This window comes from Bos taurus, chromosome 6 (assembly GCF_002263795.3).
Source record: "Bos taurus isolate L1 Dominette 01449 registration number 42190680 breed Hereford chromosome 6, ARS-UCD2.0, whole genome shotgun sequence".
NCBI lineage: Eukaryota > Metazoa > Chordata > Mammalia > Artiodactyla > Bovidae > Bos > Bos taurus.
Genome location: NC_037333.1, coordinates 83,434,287 through 83,453,695, shown reverse-complemented (window position 1 = coordinate 83,453,695; position 19,409 = coordinate 83,434,287). Strand labels below are relative to the sequence as shown.

The following is a 19,409-nucleotide window of genomic DNA, read 5'->3' as shown; positions in this document are numbered from 1 at the left end:
GGTTCCTTCTCCAGGGGATCTTCCCAATCCAGGGATTGAACCAATGTCTCCTGCAATGACAGGTGGATTCTTTACCACTAAGACACCAAGGAAGCCCAAATGATGCTATATTCATATTTCATTCACCTGCCAAGAGAGTATATATAGCACGTATTTAGTAATTATTTATTTAATAAATGAATGTAAGACAACAAACAAATAAATGAAACTACAAGAATGGGCCATCTAAATTAAAATAACCACCCTTACTTTTAACATTATTCTTTCTTTGGCTGCTATAGAAGCAAACTAGCTGATGAGGCAAATCAATCTGGTAATTTAATAAATTCCAATCTAAATCATACCAGTAGTAGGAAACATCATCAAACACTCAATGTGTAAGATACAGCAACAACACAGAGAAAGTTTCTAAGTGGCCCTAGTGTGAAATGGTCCAATTACAATATAAAGGGATGTATATTGTATATAAACATGCATGCTTCTGCTAATTCGATTCAGTAGTGTCCGACTCTGTGCGACCCCATAGACGACAGCCCACCAGGCTCCCCCGTCCCTGGGATTCTCCAGGCAAGAACACTGGAGTGGGTTGCCATTTCCTTCTCCAATGCATGAAAGTGAAAAGTGAAAGTGAAGTCACTCAGTCGTGTCCGACTCTTAGCGACCCCATGGACTGCAGCCCACGAGGCTCCTCCATCCGTGGGATTTTCCAGGCAAGAGTGCTGGAGTAGGGTGCCATTGCCTTCTCCGTAAGCATGCATAGACGTGGTTAAGACATTTATACAGTATTCCCTCTAATACCAAGCTACCCTATGAAATAATGTGCAAAAACGGCAAGTACAATAATTAGACAATTATAAAATCAAAGCAATAACAAAAATTTTTCATGAAGTTAATGATTTTATCTAAACATTAAGACTGATAAATTTGAATGCATCTCAATATTATATCAAATTGATTCTAACTGTTAAGGTATTAGTTTGATGTTTCATAGAGGACAGTTCTGAATAAATATATTTATCTAGTGTTTGGATGCTCAGCATTGTGTGATTGAAAAGAAAACAAATTTTTTGAGAAATTACAAATTTGTGATTCTTTAAATTACAAATCTTAACTGGATCAAGTTTTTTTTTAGTATTTTCTTCTTTTTCATTTTGCATGTATTGAACAGAACACTTAAGGTTTTTTTTTTAGAAAACATCTTCACTAAATTTACTTGAATAATATCCTAAGAGAATTTTAATTACAAAATTAAGTTTCAAACGTCCTTCTTCACTTAGGAAAAATGTTGTGAAAACCAGGCCATCTGCTGAGATACTACAGTTACATTTGGCCCTCAGAAAGTGTTTGTCTGCTTTGCTTTAGCACCCTGCTGGATTACAAGCCCACAAAACAAGTTCACCTTGATCTTTCACTTTAAATACAAAATATCTCAGGGACAAAATTTGACATAAATATAAACCTGTGACGTTATCAGCCAAAGAAGGCTGAAATAAAACAGGACTCCAAGTGCAATTACAATAAAATATCAGAAGTGCCAGAAACACGAGTCTTGAAGCTGCATCAGCCATAAAGGATGGCAAACAGTGACTCTCCTGAACAGAATGAAAACCACTGTTCAGCGATCAACAGCAGCATCCCTCTAACACCAGGCAGCCTCCCCACCCTGACCCTATCTGGAAAGATCCGAGTGACAGTTACTTTCTTCCTTTTTCTACTCTCCACAATTTTCAACACTTCTTTCTTGTTGAAACTTCAGAATTGGACTCAAAGGAAAGAGAAGAGGAAAAAACTCTCGAGAATGAAGTTGCTTTTAAAACATTTGACTTTAGCCAATCTGCTGGAGACTCTGATTGTTATGCCACTGGATGGAATGTGGAACATAACTGTTCAATGGTATGCTGGAGAGCTCCTTTGTAAAGTCCTCAGCTATCTGAAGCTTTTCTCCATGTACGCCCCCGCCTTCATGATGGTGGTGATCAGCCTTGACCGCTCGCTGGCGATCACCAAGCCTCTAGCAGTGAAAAGCAACAGCAAGCTTGGACAGTTCATGATTGGCTTGGCCTGGCTTCTCAGTAGCATCTTTGCTGGACCACAGGTAAACCAACATTGCAAACTTTTTATGGAGATTACAGATTTCCTATCTAAATCTGAATGAAGGTCTTGTCAAAGGTAGTATTGTATTATCTCTAAGAGCTTGGGCTCTGGAAGTCAGAGTGTGGAATTTAATCCTGACTCTGCTCTGTTACCTTTGGCAAATATCTTAACCTCTCTGGGTTTCAGGTCTTGCATTTATAAAATGGAGGTAACGTCTACTTGATGCACCTTTGTAATGATTAAACAAATCATTTGTTAAGTTTTCTATCATACTATCTGGTACATAGTAAATGCTCCCTCAAAATGAAGCTATTCTCAAATTTGAACTCATCCTCATTTGATTCTTTCATCTACATTTTCTTTTACTCTGGTTGACATGGTAAATTGGGGGAATCTTTAGGAATAATAAAATTTGCATAGGTAGAAAGTATGCATAACTTGTTTTATTTGGAACTTCTTGAGTCTTCTGTCATTGCAGCATAGAAAGAACTAGCCTTAATTAGTATGTTCTGCAGTTTGCAGCTGGGTGGGATTGAATAAAAGGAAATGTGGGACATCTTAGACGTTTGGATATTTGAACATTTCCCTGAGGTTGACTTGAGCTTTATCTGGAGGTAGATGAGACTGTAACAGGCTGTTAGCAAAACTCTATGACTGTTGGTGCAGGCAAGGCCCTCTCCTTCAGAAAGTAGATAGCCCTCCAGACTGTCTTTATCAGAGGCACCCCAGTTGATGGATCTTCAGAATCTGCCTCTTCAACAGCCAAATCTCTGAAGAAGACGATGCATTCTTGAAAATGGCAAAGATGACCAAATTGTCTCTATGTTTGTGAATGTACCCTGTGATGAATCCAGGGTACAGGGATGTGTCAGGAAGTCAGAGTTTACCATGATCCTCCAAAAACTTGTCACTACAAATAGAAATTTATCTAGAGATTCTAAACTAGCCAGCTGGCATAAAAACAAACAAACAAACAAAAGCTGCCACACAAGATGCACTAAATAGTTCAGGACACTAGAAAGTTAGATAACTATATTCTCCCACCAATTCCTCACTTGACATTTTTTGTATATCAGTGTGTGTTTTATGGCAGAAAAAAACCAAAATGCTTTGATTTCCCTGGAGAAAAGTATATTAAAATTATTCTCACAGTGACTGCATATACAAGAATTAATTTAGCAAATATGTTACTTAAATGAGGTTACTTAGCAAAGGTTTATGCTCTGAAATTTTCCATTTTATTTCTTTGAACTATGAGTGATGTGTATTTATATATTGTTCAATTTTCTTAGAGAAGATAAACACAAGTTGGGTTCCTAACACTGAACCAGCTACTGATGAAACAAAGAGACAAAAAAATGTCATTCAGTTATAGAAATAAAACTTATACAAAATGAATACAACTATGTACAAAAAAGTTTTCAAGTCTATTACCAGTGTAAGAAGAGAGAGAGATGAATTATTAAAGTTAAAATGGTGAAGGAAGGGTAAAAGTAGGATAAACTGAGTTTTTTTTTTTAAAGGTCTTTAACAATTTTATTAATGCTTATATAATAGGTCTTATGCTTAGTTGCTCAGTCATGTCTGACTCATTGCGACCCGGTGGACTGTAGCCTGTCAGGCTCCTCTGCCCATGGGGATTCTCCAGGCAAAAATACTGGAGTGGGTTGCCATGCCCTCCCCCAGGGGATCTTCCCAATCCAGGGATCGAATCCAGGTCTCCCTCACTGTAGGCAGATTCTTTACCCGCTAAGCCACAAGGGAAGCCCTAAACTGAGTTTTTAAAGATGAATGTATTTGAATGGAAAAAAAAAAGCCAAGGATCACATGTATTTTTCAGCAAAAGTTGTAAAGTGATTAATTTTCAAAGGAGACTTGTTTGGCTCAAGTGACAGATTGACAGTAGCAGGAAATTAGATTTCATGGTTGCTGCCTTTCCTTTGACCTCATAGCACACTGTTTCTTTGTCAGAAAACATTGTAATTATGTACTTGTTTGTCTTTGCCATTATGATATGTGCTGCTACAACAGTGAAAACTGTTGTGTTCAATTTAATTCATATTCACAGTACTTAATGAGACACCCAACAAAAATATAAATTTTAAATGTTTGGATACTCTGATTCCTCTTCAGATCAAATAAACCTTTCACCTTTTACTAAAATGAAAACAAAGTTTGGATAGATGAATCAATAAATGGAGGTGGAATGGATGTATATAACAGAAGATAGCTGGGGGAAACTCTGAGAACAATGTGGACGCCATATAACTTTCATGAGTCTTACACAAGGATTAAATGATTTTTTTGTTTTTCTTCATTTTCAATTTTTTGAAAAATAGTCTGTATACATCACCATGTAGGTTTAACGTGTACAGCATGATAGCTTGATTTACATATAATGTGAAATGATTAACACAATAGTTTCAGCTAACTTCTTACATCATCTCATATTGACACAATGAAAAGAAAAAAGTTTTCTTTCCTTGTGATGAGCACTCTTAGGATTTACTCTCTTAACAACTTTTCTAAACATCATACATCAGTGTTAACTGTGGCCATCATGTTGTACATTATTAAAATGATGTACCTAAGAAAATTTACATATGGGTCACAGAATATGGTAGTATTGACGCTATTTCATTTTGTAAAACAAATGACTCATTCTTGCTTTCAGCAGCACTTTAAATTGATAAAGCACTTTGCTGAAGTTTCCTGAAAGACCTCACATTCATAATCTTATTTGGTATTTACACGGACTCTGTGAGGAACCTAAAGGCTATGCTATTATCCCCATTTCACATAAAAAAGACCATTCAAAGAGAACCTTTGAAATCAATGTCCTTCAAACCTTCTTGACAGTAATGGAAAGAAAGAAATACAGACTACATGAAGACTTAATCTATCTCTCATAGACCTATAACTGAGAAAAGTTTTCATAAAATAAATACTCTATTCTGTTCCAAATCATTTTTTATTACTGATTACAACTAACTGATGGGTACAACCCGCAGTTTGAAAAGTATTCACTTAAAAGGATTAATTGTTTGCCCAATGCCACTTGACCTGTTGTATTCCTGTCTTTTTGTTAAGTCCAGTTTATCTTTTTATTATAGCTCTCTGCTCTTTCTCTCTGAATAAAAGAGGCTTCAACCCTGTGAGTAATGTAATGTGTGCGTGATGGGGAAGACAAGAGATAGGAAAGGCTTTTGATTTCCAGGCTGTGTGACGCCGTGAGTACAGCTCACGCTTCACCACGCCCCACAAAGCCCATTGACAAAAGCACATCCCGTTGTGGCTAATTTAAAAGGCGTTTGAAAGGATGACTTTTAATTTTCATCCTGTGTTTGTTGTTATTCAGTTGCTCAGTCATGTTCAACTCTTTGTGACCCCATGAACTGCAGCACACCAGACTTCCCTGTCCTTCACCATCTCCCAGAGTTTGCTCAAACTGATGTCCACTGAGTCAGTGAGTGATGCCACCCAACCATCTCATCCTCTGTCGTCCCCTTCTCTTCCTGCCCTCAATCTTTCCCAGCATCAAGGTCTTTTCTAATGAGTCAGCTCTTCACATCAGGTGGAGCTTCAGCTTCAGCAGCAGTCCTTCCAATGAATATTCAGGATTGATTTCCTTTAGGATTGTATTCATCCTTTGGTATATATATGGATATTCTATCACTTGATTAATTCATGCTAGGTTGGAAAAAGAAAAAAAAATTAACAAGCTAGTTGTCATGTTCCCAGGAACCTGAGAATTTATGACATTTTGCTAGAGTTCAGAATGACCAACTTTCAAACTGACCACCTTGCTTTTCCACCTTGCTGATCACCTCAGAGTTCTGTGATGGTTTGGGGATATATTTCCAAAACTTTCAGTGTCCTGTGACCACAATTTTATACTTTTGCTTGTAATTGAATTTTATTTAAAATGAAATTCTGTGTGGAGCTTCAATAAATGAAGCAGATATAAGTGGAGTTGCTCTGGTCAAATAGGGATAAGGGAGCCCCAGTCCTCTGTTTGACCATTCACCAGCTCCAGTCCTAGTCTCAGAAGACCTCAGATATCCCTGCAAGTCTGAAAGGCAGTGGGATTTAAACAAAGCTGGTTTCAAATCTCAGTGCTGTCTTTTACCAGCTATCTGAGTAATTTACTTAACCAAGTTTAAAAGGGTCATTGTAAAAAGTGCTATAAAGAGTAAGATATACACAATCATATATAAGACTTTAAGTATAAAGTCTTAAAAATGCATTACTATTCATTTCTTCCCCTTTTCCTACCTTAATTACTTCCTTCATAATAGGATTTTTGAAGTCAGGAGAAAAAAGTATTAGGGAAATATGAGTATGAAAATAAAATAATTATTTAAGAAACAGCAAACAAAATTGCTTATGTAAAAATTGCTTCAAAAAATTATGACATTTATTCTGACTGATAAGTAAATTTGGCCAATGTCCTCCCTAGTCACTAAGCTGTCTTATTCACTCTAAAAGATTTATATGCCAGAGCATAATGATTCAAGTCTTGGAGGTATTGTTTCTAAACATAGGATAAGAAAGGAAGAAAAGGCGGAAGGGAGAGGAAGGCAAGGCAAGACAGCCAACAGGACTTGAAAGGATATCTGACTTAAGACTGACTGTGGTCAGGCTAGTAGGTGCATGTTAAGCAGAAAACATTTCCTGAATCTGGTGTGTCCATTTCCAATTAAAAAACGCAAGGTTTCTGATGACTGTCATCTAAGACCACAAGAATTCCAGAGCAGCAGATTATTTGCAGATAGAGTTCACATCACTAGTTTCTCTGTGTTACTAGGGAGAATTATATGTTGACAGATTTTTAATTCTGTAGGTAACCCAGGCCTGAAGAGAAAATGCAGTCACCCTTGATATCCCCAGGGGATTGGTTCCTAGACATCCTCCTTCCCCACCGTGGTGGCCTCAGATAAGAAATTTCCCAGATGTTCAAGTCCCTTCTATAAAATATGGTATACTATTTGCCTGTAACCTATGTACATCCTCCTATATACTTTAAATCATCTCTAGATTACTTATAATACCTAATACAATGTAAATGCTGTGTAAATAATTGTAAATACAATATAATATTATATAGACAGTTTCTGGAGCTTTCCAAGTTCACGTCTTACTCTTTGGAACTTTCTAAAAATTTTTTTCTGAATATTTTTCCATCTCTGGTTAGTTGAATCTGCAGATGTGGAACCCAAAGATTTGGAGGGTCTGTTGTATATGAGTATTCCTTTATTCTTTGGTGTGAAGATGTGTGGTCTGAATAAATGTGGAAGCTTGCCTGTTACAAACATAAATTTACAATGCTAGCAGGCTCTTCTGAACTTGACAAGCAGCTTGTGCATGCTCTATACATGCTGTCACTTCAGTCATGTCTGACTCTTTGCAATCCTATGGACTGACTGTAGGCTGCCAGGCTCCTCTGTCCATGGAATTTTCCAGGCCAGAATACTGGAGTGGGTTGCCATGCCCTCCTCCAGGGGATCTTCCCGACCCAGGGATCAAAGTGGCATCACTTATGTCTCCTGCATTGGCAGGAGGGTTCTTTGCCACTAGTGTCACCTGGGAAGACCCACAAGCAGCTTAAATTCAATAAATACTCACTACATGTGTACAATATGCCAAAAAATGTTACTGGAATGTAGTAACAGCATACTAGTAGCAGAAATAACAATAATGGTGATGATTATTTTGATAAATAATAGTTATTCAGTACATAAATATGTGCCAGGAATTGTGTTAAATGCTTCTGTGTTGCTTTTTGTTTTTTTATTTGTCTCTGGTCATGCTGTGCGACTTGCAGGATCTCAGTTCCCCTAGCAGGATTGAAATCGGGCTTCAGCAGTGAAAGCCCAGAATCCTAACCGCCAGGATTTCCAACCCGCTTGGAAAATTACATGAACAGAAGAGCCTGGTGGGCTATAGTCCATGTGGTCACAAAGAGTTGGCATGACTGAGCGACTGAGCATGCATGCATATCATTGTATCACAGTGTGCAATACTGTCTCTTTTTTCCTGTAAGAGGCTAGAGAAGGAAAAGGCAGGAAAATCTTAAGGTAAGAATAAATAGTTAAGTGATATCAGGAAAAATATGGTATAAATTTATAAATATGTAAACGTATGCAATATATATTTATATATTGTGTGCCTCAAAAAAATGTTTAATAATGGCTATGATTTATATAGTGCTAACTGTGGGCCAGGCATTACTCTAGGTGCTTTGCAAGTATTCGCTTGTTAACTGTCATGACAGTCCCTAGAGTTAAATACTATTTATATCTCCCTAGCCCACTAGGTTCCTCTGTCCATGGAATTCTCCAGGCAAGAATACTGGAGTGGGAAGCCATTCTTTTCTTTAGGGCATCTTCCCAACCCAGGGATCGAACCCGGGTTTCCTACTTTGCAGACGGATTCATTACTGTCTTAGCAGGGAATCCCAAGAGGAACCTAAAGCATAGCATCTAAAGATAATCACCTTCAGAAAGATTAAGTCATGGTGTCACTAATATGGGGTAAGGCGAAGGTTAAAAATTATGTGCTAAGAGGAATAGCATCTGCAAGTGACTGTAAAGGTGGAGAACAAACTGCTATTGTTTAGGGCAAAATAAAGTAAACACTGATGAGAACTGGGGCCAGGCATGAGAGAGGAGAAACAAAGAAACTTTTGAAATATCATCCAAGTATGAAAGAATCACTGGAAGTAAAGTATATCCCTATATTAATCATTCAAATGAACATGGTCTTGGAGTTGAAAATAAACTGAATGAAGCCTAAAACAAATTAGTTTGTGGGTGAGTAAAATTCTGAATTTTTGTAACACTATAACTCTCCTTCGGAACTTGTCACAGTCTATTGAGTATTATAGTTGTCACATACATGCTGTATCTCCCCTAAGAAATATTTAATTTCTTGATAGCACAATATATTTAGTTCATCTTTCATGACAGAGTGTACCAAGTATAGTTTTATGACCAAGGAGTTGCTTTAAAAACAAGCATTCATTACATAAAGATGAAAACCAAATTCAAACCATAGTACTATAAAGTCCTTTTCATTGAAAGACTCATCATTATAACTTAAAAATATGAACTATTAAAGTGAAAATGTGACCCTGTGCAGAGCAGAAAATCAAATTCAGATTATATGGTTCCAAGGCTGACTAGGGAGATGGGAAGAAAAAACGATTTTTAAGAGTTAGAAGACTCTCAGGGTCATGTGAAAAACCCTTCCAAAGATTTCAATTCACAACACCTGTTGGGTCAAATTCAAAACTCAACTTTAAACAAGGGCAGTTTGCAAAGAAGTATGGAAAAACTGAAAGGGTCACTTTGTAACATGGAAAAAATTGATCTGGATCATAAAACAGAATTAGCTGAACTTGCTTTTCTTGACTTTAAGATTGATAATATTGTCATTGGGCGCCCTCTAGTGGAATAACCTAAAAATTCTTGTTTGCCCTTGAAGCTGAAAAGATCACAAACTGAAAATCAGCATTTTAATTACAAATAAAATAGGCTTGTATTTTATATTATATGTACTTAGATCTTATTATATATGTATTTATTTTGTTTATTATATTTTATATTTATTAAAACTTTTCTACTCTACAAGCAAAGAGGAAAACAGTATTTTTTTAAGGTATACTCTTTCCACTCTGCCACCCCCAAAAGGAAAGAAATTCTGAGCTTATTAAATTAACTAAATGGAATTTAAGTTTACTAATTCAGTCAACAACTAAATAAAAATGAATACTGCCCCTCACTTGCTTAAAACTTAAAAAAAACAAACAAACAAACAAACCTGCAACATTTTTGTTTGAATTAACTTATCAGTTTTAAAGCTCTTGGGCACTCTTATCTCTTCATTTTAATGATATTTTGTGGTAAAATGAAGTTTTTCAGTAGAAAATTTTGGAAATTATGAAGTAAGAAGTGTGCTTGACAAATTGGGAAAGAATGAATAAATGTCAACTAAAACTTGTTTGTGAAAACCACTTGCATTGTTTCCTTGTTGACTCAACAAGTTCTTTTTTTAAAATAATTTCACACTTAGGGAAAGGCTGCAAGAATCATACAGAGATTTCTAGGATACTTTTCCCTCAGATTCCCCAAATATTAACATGTTGCTACATTGCTTATTCTCTCTCTTGTATGCATGTTTTTATGGATTGTTTAAAAGTTCAGACATGATGCCTCTCTCGATACCTCAGTGTATTTTTTCTAGCACATAAGCGCAGTATAAAGTATCAAAATCGGGAAATTAACATTAATACAGTACTGCTGCTGCTGCTGCTAAGTCGCCTCAGTCGTGTCCGACTCTGTGCGACCCCATACACTGCAGCCTACCAGGCTCCCCTGTCCCTGGGATTCTCCAGGCAAGAACACTGGAGTGGGTTGCCATTTCCTTCTTCAATGCATAAAAGTGAAAAGTGAAAGTGAAGTCACTCAGTCGTGTCCGACTCCTAGCGACCCCATGGACTGCAGCCTACCAGGCTCCTCCGTCCATGGGATTTGCCAGGCAAAAGTACTGGAGTGGGTTGCCATTGCCTTCTCCAATACAGTACTACTGACTGCCAAAGAATTGATGCTTTTGAACTGTGGTGTTGGAGAAGACTCTTGAGAGTTCCTTGGACTGCAAGATCAAACCAGTCAACCCTAAAGGAAATCAGTCCTGAATATTCATTGGAAGGAATGATGCTGAAGCTGAAGCTCCAATACTTTGGCCACCTAATGTGAAGAACTGATTCCTTGGAAAAGACCCTGATGCTGGAAAAGACTGAAGGCAGGAGGAGAAGGGGATGACAGAGGATGAGATGGTTGGATGGCATTACTGACTCGATGGACATGAATTTGATCAAGCTCCAGGAGTTGGTGATGGACAGGGAAGCCTGGCGTGCTGCATTCCATGGGGTTGCAAAGAGTCAGACACAACTGAGTGACTGAACTGAACTGAAGTACTACCATTTAATCTATATGCCCTATTCATCTCTCAGCTGTCTCAATAATATCCCCTTTAATAAAAGAAAATTCAAGATTATGCGAGAGGTTCAGTCGCCTTGTCTCTTTGCTTGCGTGTTCAGTCGTGTCCAACTCTTTCTGACCCCATGGACTGTAGCCTGTCAGGCTCTTCTATCCACAGAATTTTTCAGGCAAGAATACTGGAGTGGGTAGCCATTTCCTACTCCAGGGGATCTTCCCAACCCAGGGATCAAACCTGTGTCTTCTGCATTGACAGGGAGATCCTTTACCACTGAGTCACCTGGTAAGACCCTTTGTCTCTTTAGTCTCCTTTAAACTAGAACAGTTCCTTGGTCTTTCTTTGTATTTCATGACACTGACATTTTTGAAGAGTGCAGACAAGTTGTTTTGTAGAATGCCCCTCAATTTGAGTTTGATTGATATTTTCTTGGGGGTAGATTCAGGTTGTGCACTTGTCAACTGAAAAAAAATCTATGACCTAAAAGTTGAGAAATATGTTTTATTCAGTAGACTTTTGAGAACTTAAGCCTAGAAGACAGTCTCTCAGATTGCTCCCAATTCATAAGAGGCAACAGAGGAGCCAGGAGTTTTTAATAGGAGGCTTCTTTGCAACAAAAACCTGGTAGTCAGAACATCAGAAGATTGTTGCTAATTAAAGAAAAACCATACATCTCAGGTTAATGAATGTAGCGCTTTTCTAAGTACAGAAAAATGCAAGAGTTTGGGCTTATTGAGATCATTCCTTTGATACATCATCTTAACTATCTAGGGCCATGTTTCTACTTTTCTCCATCCTGAATCCACTCCTTAGGGAGCACTCCTGAGGGTAAGTACAGTGGCTAATAACTTGATGGCCACAACATCCTTTGTTTACTGTGTAAGCGACATTCTTTGTCTACATTGTTGTTCTTCAGTCACTCAGTCGTATCCAACTTTTGGCAACCCCATGGAATGCAGCACACCAGGCTTTCCTGTCCTTCACTATCTCCCAGAGCTTGCTTAAAATCATGTCCATTGAGTCAGTGATGCCATCCAACCATCTCATCCTCTGTCATCCCCTTGTCCTCCCACCTTCTATCTTTCCCAGCATCAGGTCTTTTCTAATGAGTCAGTTCTTTCCATCAGGTGGCCCAAGTATTGGAGCTTCAGCATCAGTCCTTCCAATGAATACTCAGGATTGATATCCTTTAGGATTGACTGATTTGATTTTTAACAAAAACATGAAAGAGGTGACTCAGTTCTTCTCAATGCTTTCTAGAAGGAAGCAGATGCTGTCAATCTGTCCCATTATTGGCAATGTTAGCTTAATTATTTGGTTATTTCTCTACTGTAAAGTTATTACTTTACTGTTTATAATGTTTTGCCATTCATTGGTGATCTTGCCTGAATCAATTATTATTATAGTAACTACAAAATGGTAATCACTACTTCCATTGTATCTTTTACATTTACTAGCTGACTTTCTGTATAGTAAAGAGCTTTTTCCTTTCCCCATGTATTTGTTATTCTGGTTTTGTCATTTACATCAGCATGGAGTCATGGTTTCTTTATTTGAACTCTTATTCTTTTCTATCGGGGTTTGTTTGTTTTCATGCTTAAACTATCCCAAATTTGGCCAATGGGACCTCTTTCAAGCTGGTGCCTGAAATGTTTTCACATGCTCCATCATTCTCTGGGCATTTCCAGACTTTTTGGCACAGCAGGTGTTCCAACGACTTATTGTGCTTTGATTGCCCCAACCTTGGGATTACGCACTTCGCCAATGAGCTCTGATTCCTTTTGGTAGAGAATGATACTAAAAATAAGATCTGCATACACACTGAGGAAACCAGAAGGGAAAGAGACACGTGTACCCCAATGTTCATCGCAGCACTGTTTATAATAGCCAGGACATGGAAGCAACCTAGATGTCCATCAGCAGATGAATGGATAAGAAAGCTATGGCACATATACACAATGGAGTATTACTCAGCCATTAAAAAGAATACATTTGAATCAGTTCTAATGAGGTGGATGAAACTGGAGCCTATTATACAGAGTGAAGTAAGCCAGAAGGAAAAACATAAATACAGTATACTAACGCATATATATGGAATTTAGAAAGATGGTAACAATAACCCTGTGTACGAGACAGCAAAAGAGACACTGATGTACAGAACAGTCTTATGGACTCTGTGGGAGAGGGAGAGGGTGGGAAGATTTGGGAGAATGACATTGAAACATGTAAAATATCATGTAAGAAACGAGTTGCCAGTCCAGGTTCGATGCACAATACTGGATGCTTGGGGCTAGTGCACTGGGACGACCCAGAGGGATGGTATGGGGAGGGAGGAGGGAGGAGGGTTCAGGATGGGGAACACATGTATACCTGTGGCGGATTCATTTTGATATTTGGCAAAACTAATACAATTATGTAAAGTTTAAAAATAAAATAAAAATTAAAAAAAAAAATAAAAATAAGATCTGGGTACTGGAGAGCGGGGTATGCTCACTGCTACTTAGATGACATTGTTCTTAGCCTCTCTCCACACAGAGCTAGAATAAATGTATGTACATGTATACACACACACCTTCAGATAGAAATTTCCCTCCCTCTTTTTTTACTACTCTATAGGACTCCATTGTGTGGTCCACCATAGTTTATTCAGCTGGTGTTCTATGAATTAATATTTAGATTATTTTCAATGTTTTTCACGTATAAACAATGCATCAGTGAATAATCTTGTGCACATGTATGTTCATATAATGGAAGTAGGGGTGTATCTTCATGGAAAACTCCTGAATGTCAGATTGCTGAGTCAAAGGTAAGTACAAATGTATACTAATTATTGCCAAATTCCTCTCCTTAATGATTGTACCAATTTGTGTGCCCATTAGCAATGTATGAGAGTTTCTGTTTCCCTATAGCCTTCCCATGAGAGTGTGCTACTGTTTTGTTTTTGTTTTTTAATTTTGCCAGACTTGATAGTGCGAAATGGCATATCAGTGTAGCCTTAATTGATTGACACTGCTCTTATCATAAGTGAGGTTGAAACTATGTTTTTATATACTTAAGGGTCACTGTTACACCCTTTTTTAATGAACTGTCTGTACATGTTTCTGGCCATTTTAATGAGATCTTATGTCACAAAAATAAAATTTAAATATTTATTTTGAGGGCATATTCTAAATGCCAGACAGTTTTTTTGTGCTGCAGATTTAACAATAAAATCACTTGCAAAAAGTTTACTCATCATAATAGCATATGAAATTGAAATACAGAGGAGGTTTAAATCTTTGGTTGGTGATTATTCGGCAAGGCTGAAATAATTTTGGAAGAAATTCAAAATCCTACAGATCCATTCACATTACCCAAACATATTTAAACTAAAGATCCACTTACAACTTTTTGTAGAAAAGCCAAAAGCCAAATGTCAAGAAGCTTAGCAGTTGCTTTGGGCAACAACATGTTAGAAGATTAGTATAATACAGAAGAGAAAACTTTCGAGAAAACTTGCAAATATTGTTTGAAAATAAGCAATATCCCTTTTTAATGTTTTAAATTTTCTCCTACAGCTATACATCTTTGGGATGATCCATTTAGCAGATGACTCTGGACAGACTGAAGGTTTCTCTCAGTGTGTAACACACTGCAGTTTTCCACAGTGGTGGCATCAAGCCTTTTATAACTTTTTCACCTTCAGCTGCCTCTTCATCATCCCTCTTCTCATCATGGTGATCTGCAATGCAAAAATCATCTTTACCCTAACAAGGGTCCTTCATCAGGATCCCCACAGTATGTATTTCTCAGATTAATTGTGGATGGACAGTTGTTAACGGCAATACCCCAACCAGAGAATCAGAGTGGCACTTGCTGTGCCAGGTACTATTTTATCTGTAATAGTGTTGTATTGTAATAGTATTGTGATATTATTATGAGCAACTAACATACATTAATTAACTCTTTCAGTATTCAAAATCACCCTATGAGGCAATACTTTTATTATCCCCAATTTAGAGATGAGGTAATTTAATATCTCCCCATATTATAAATTTACAGCATGGAATTAAAGCTAAAAGGACAATTACTTCATTTACCCAGTAGAAACATGGGCAAATTGTTCCTGCTGGTTCATCATAACACTTTATCAAACACCTGATGCCTAGAATATAGCAAAGTACAACTCATAATATAGTTGCCAATAGACCTGTTAAAGTTAAGTTGTTCTGTATCACATTCAAATCTCCTGTATCTACACAGTGTATCCACACACTATGCACATTTCGGTGTGTGTGTTGAGTGTGCTAAATATTATGGAACATGCAATTGACTATTTGATCTTTCACTTCAGGCACATGGTTGTATCTTTTTTGCTTCAATAATCTGTTGCATTCTCAAAAACAAATGTATGAATTTTTAAAATTTTATATTGGAGTATCGTTGATTAGCAATATGGTATTAAGTCCTGATGTACAGCAAAATGATTCAGTCATACATATACACATATTTATTTATTTTTAAATTCTTTTCCCATTTAGGTTATTTTAGAATAACCTAATAACAGAATAGAGTTCCCTGTGCTATACAGTAGTCCCTTGTTGGTTATCTATTTTTTGAATGAATACCTTTTTCCATCCCCTCACGTTCAGTCGGTGGTGGTGATTGCTAAATCTTATCTGGCTCTTTTGTGGTCTCTATGTATCCCTAGATCTGAAGTGTGTCTCTTGTAGACAGCATATATATATAGGTCTTGTTTTGGTATCTACTCAGCCAGTCTCTGTCTTTTGGTTGGACTGTTTAATCTGTTTACACTTAAGATAATTATAGACATGAATGTTCTTATTGCCATTTTTTTGGATTTGTTTTTGTAAGTTTTTTCCTTCCCTTCCTATTGCGTTCTCTTCTCTTGTGATTGATGACTCACTTTCAGTTCAGTTCACTCAGTCATGTCTGGCTCTTTGGGACCCCATGGACTGCAGCACACCAGGCTTCCCTGTTCGTCACCAACTCCCGGAGCTTGCTCAAATTCATGTCCATCGTGTTGGTGATGCTATCCAACCATCTTATCTCATCTCATCTCATCTCATCCTCATCTCATCTCATCCAACCCTTCTCTTCCTGCCTTCAATCTTTCCCAGCATCAGGGTTTTTTCCAATGAGTCAGTTCTTCGCATCAGGTGGCCAAAATATTGGAGCTTCAGTTTCAGCATCAGTCCTTCCAATGAATATTTAGGACTGATTTCCTGTAAGATTCACTTTAGTTTTGTGTTTGGACTCCTTTTTCTTGTGTGTGTGTGTGTATCTATTGTATATTTTTGGTTTCTGGTTACCATGAGGTTTTGATATAGCAGCCTATATGTAAACAAGACTGTTTTAAGTTGCAGGTCTTTTAATTTCAAATGCCTTTCCAATATCTTGCATTTATGCTCTCCTCACAGTTAATCGTTTTGATTTTGTATTTGTCTACAGATGATTTCCTACCTTTATTGTATGTTTGCCTTCACCAGTAAGCATTTCCATTCATAATTTTCCTGTTTCTAGTTGTGACCTTTTCTTCTCCCCCTGGAGAACTTTTAGCATTTGCTCCAAAGCTGGTCTTGTGGTGCTGAATTCTCCTAGCTTTTGCTTGTCTGTAAAGCTTTTGATTTTTCCATCAAATCTGAATGAGAGCCTTGCTGAGCAGAGTGTTTTTGGTTATGGGTTCTCTCATCACTTTAAATACAGTAAATCCTCTATATACAAACCTTAAAGTTGTGAACTTTCAAAGATATGAATGTGCCTTCACATGTCCAATCACATAAGTCAGTTCATGTGTCTCGTGTGTTAAAATGGCAGCCTTCAAGAGGGCTACACCAATGAGTCCTCATAGTGAGCCACAACCACCCCCTGCCTCCATAGGAGACCCTCCAACACTAGCAGGTAAATCTAACTCAGTCTTTTATGAGGTCCCCATTTTTAACTTGGGTCCTAGTATTCACAAGACCTTGTGGGTGCCCTCCAATAGTGGAGTTTCTGTTTCCTCCAGTCCTGTTTAACTCCTAAGATCAAACCCTGCTGGTCTTCAAGGACAGATTCTCTGGGGGCTCTCCTATTGCCAGATCCCCAAGCTGGGGAGCTTGATGTGGGACTCAGAACTTTCACTCCTGTGGGAGAATTCCTGTGGTCTAATTATTTTACAGTTTGTGGGTTACCCACCTGGTATGTATGTAATTTGATTTTATCACTATTGCACCCCTCCTACCATCTCATTATGTCTCCTTCTTTATCTTTGGATGTTCAGTTCAGTTCAGTTCAGTCGCTCAGTCATGTCCGACTCTTTGCGACCCCATGAATCACAGCACTCCAGGCCTCCCTGTCCATCACCAACTCCCGGAGCTTACTCAAATTCATGTCCATTGAGTCGGTGATACCATCCAACAATCTCATACTCTGTCGTCCCCTTTTCCACCTGTCCCCAATCCCTCCCAGCATCAGGGTCTTTTCCAGTGAGTCAACTCTTCGCATGAGGTGGCCAAAGTATTGGAGTTTCAGCCTCAGCATCAGTCCTTCCAATGAATACCCAGGACTGATTTCCTTTAGAATGGACTGGTTGGATCTCCTTGCAGTCCAAGGGACTCTCAAGAGTCTTCTCCAACACCACAGTTCAAAAGCATCAATTCTTCGGCGCTCAGCCTTCCTCACAGTCCAACTCTCATATCCATACATGATGTAGGGTATCTTTTTTGTTAGGTTCTAGTGGGGTTTTTTTTGTTGACAGCTGTTCAGCAGTTAGTTCTGATTTTGGTGTTTCTATAAGAAGAGGTGAGCTAATGTCCTTCAACTCCTCCATCGTGTATTATTCCTTAAATCTCCTTAATGCCAACTAGTATTCTGACACCAATCCAGTGCATGTGTTTCTTGCCTGCACCAAGCTTACATCACCTCCTATGATGGCAACAGGGCTTCCTGTTTGGTCAGTCAGGAAAGGTGAAAAATTATAAATTTATAAAATAAATGTGGCTATGTTGGTATGACAACCAAAGGGCAGAGAATTAAATTCAGTTCAACCTCAGTCTACTCTCTTAAAATTTTATTTGAAGAATTTGAGTAACCTCCTATTTCAAATCCTTATTAGTTTGATGGAAAATTTATTTTAAGAGCATTACTATCTTTAATATTTCTATTTATTATGTAGCTGAGTGGAAAACTTGAAATATAAACATGCTTTGCAAGCATATTGTCATTATTAAAATTATTAGCAATTTGCCTCCATTATATTCACCAGGTTGAATTATGATTCTCTGTTCCTTTTTTTCTATTTTGGCTTTGTAATAAAACTGGTTATTAAAAACACCTTCTATTTTCTCTGTTTAAAAGAACTACAACTGAATCAGTCCAAGAACAATATACCACGAGCTCGGCTGAGGACCCTAAAGATGACGGTTGCATTTGCCACTTCATTTACTGTCTGCTGGACGCCCTACTATGTCCTTGGAATTTGGTATTGGTTTGATCCTGACATGGTAAACAGGGTGTCAGATCCAGTAAATCACTTCTTCTTTCTCTTTGCTTTTTTAAATCCATGCTTTGATCCACTTATATATGGATATTTCTCTCTATAATTGTTAGACTGCATAGAAAGTCAAAGAAAGGCAAAGTAATGAATTTCCCCTTTTGGGAATGAGAAACACAAAGCATAGTGTGACATATTTACATATGAATAAAGTAGAGTTTAAGGTAATGTTACGCTTCTTCCTTTAGAAATCAGAGAAACTCAATTACAAGGAAAAGATTTTTTTCAGGAAAAATAATGAAATATTTTCACTTAATCACGTTTCTGAATTAATCTCTTTGCTTTCTGAACTCCTATAACACATTATATGGGTTTTTTAGTCACTTTATTCTTGTATAATAATATATAAATATTTAAAATAGCCATGGCCTAAGGCAAACAAATGCCAAAAATTAACACTGAGAAACACAGACCTTTTTCTGCAAAGGGGCTTAGCAACAATTACAATCTTATGCTAAGATAAAAATACATAAAGCACAGATAGTATTTCCCCTGCCCATATGATCGGTTTTTCCTCCTGTGGATTAAGAAAAAATGCAATGAATCTAATTTTTTCCTTGGCTTCAAAAGCATTCTGATATTTGGAGTATTCAGCAACCAACCCACTATCCACTCCTTCAACTTGACAAGTTCTCCTTCATCCCATTCTTCACCTGGTACAGGTTGTGAAGTACCTCCATATAAAAGGGAGTTTCAGAGGGGTTCAGATTTGGACTGGGGGATAGAACATTCCTGTCAGCTATGTGGTCTATGGAGTTTGTGGTAATTAAGTGCAGTAATAACA

The 19,409-nt window shown here is 37.6% G+C and overlaps 1 protein-coding gene across 2 annotated transcripts; it reads left to right on the top strand.

Annotated features, from left to right (window-relative positions):
- Nucleotides 1-1,298: 1,298 nt before the first annotated feature.
- On the top strand, nucleotides 1,299-18,937 carry GNRHR (gonadotropin releasing hormone receptor). 2 transcript variants are annotated; one of them, XM_005208022.5, is made up of 3 exons: nucleotides 1,299-2,095; nucleotides 14,777-14,868; nucleotides 18,430-18,660. In XM_005208022.5, exons 1-3 carry the CDS (start codon nucleotides 1,574-1,576, stop codon nucleotides 18,563-18,565), a joined length of 750 nt encoding a protein of 249 aa, XP_005208079.1. In that variant the 5' UTR covers nucleotides 1,299-1,573; the 3' UTR covers nucleotides 18,566-18,660.
- The last annotated feature ends 472 nt before the right edge of the window (nucleotides 18,938-19,409 follow it).

Bases quoted from the DNA above. Each gene is read 5' to 3' on its own strand.
- GNRHR (XM_005208022.5), top strand. From the start codon at position 1,574: ATGGCAAACAGTGACTCTCCTGAACAGAATGAAAACCACTGTTCAGCG. The intron at 2,096-14,776 runs GTAAACCAACAT...TTTCACCTTCAG, and splicing joins GCATCTTTGCTGGACCACAG to CTGCCTCTTCATCATCCCTC. The intron at 14,869-18,429 runs GTATGTATTTCT...TCTGTTTAAAAG, and splicing joins CCTTCATCAGGATCCCCACA to AACTACAACTGAATCAGTCC.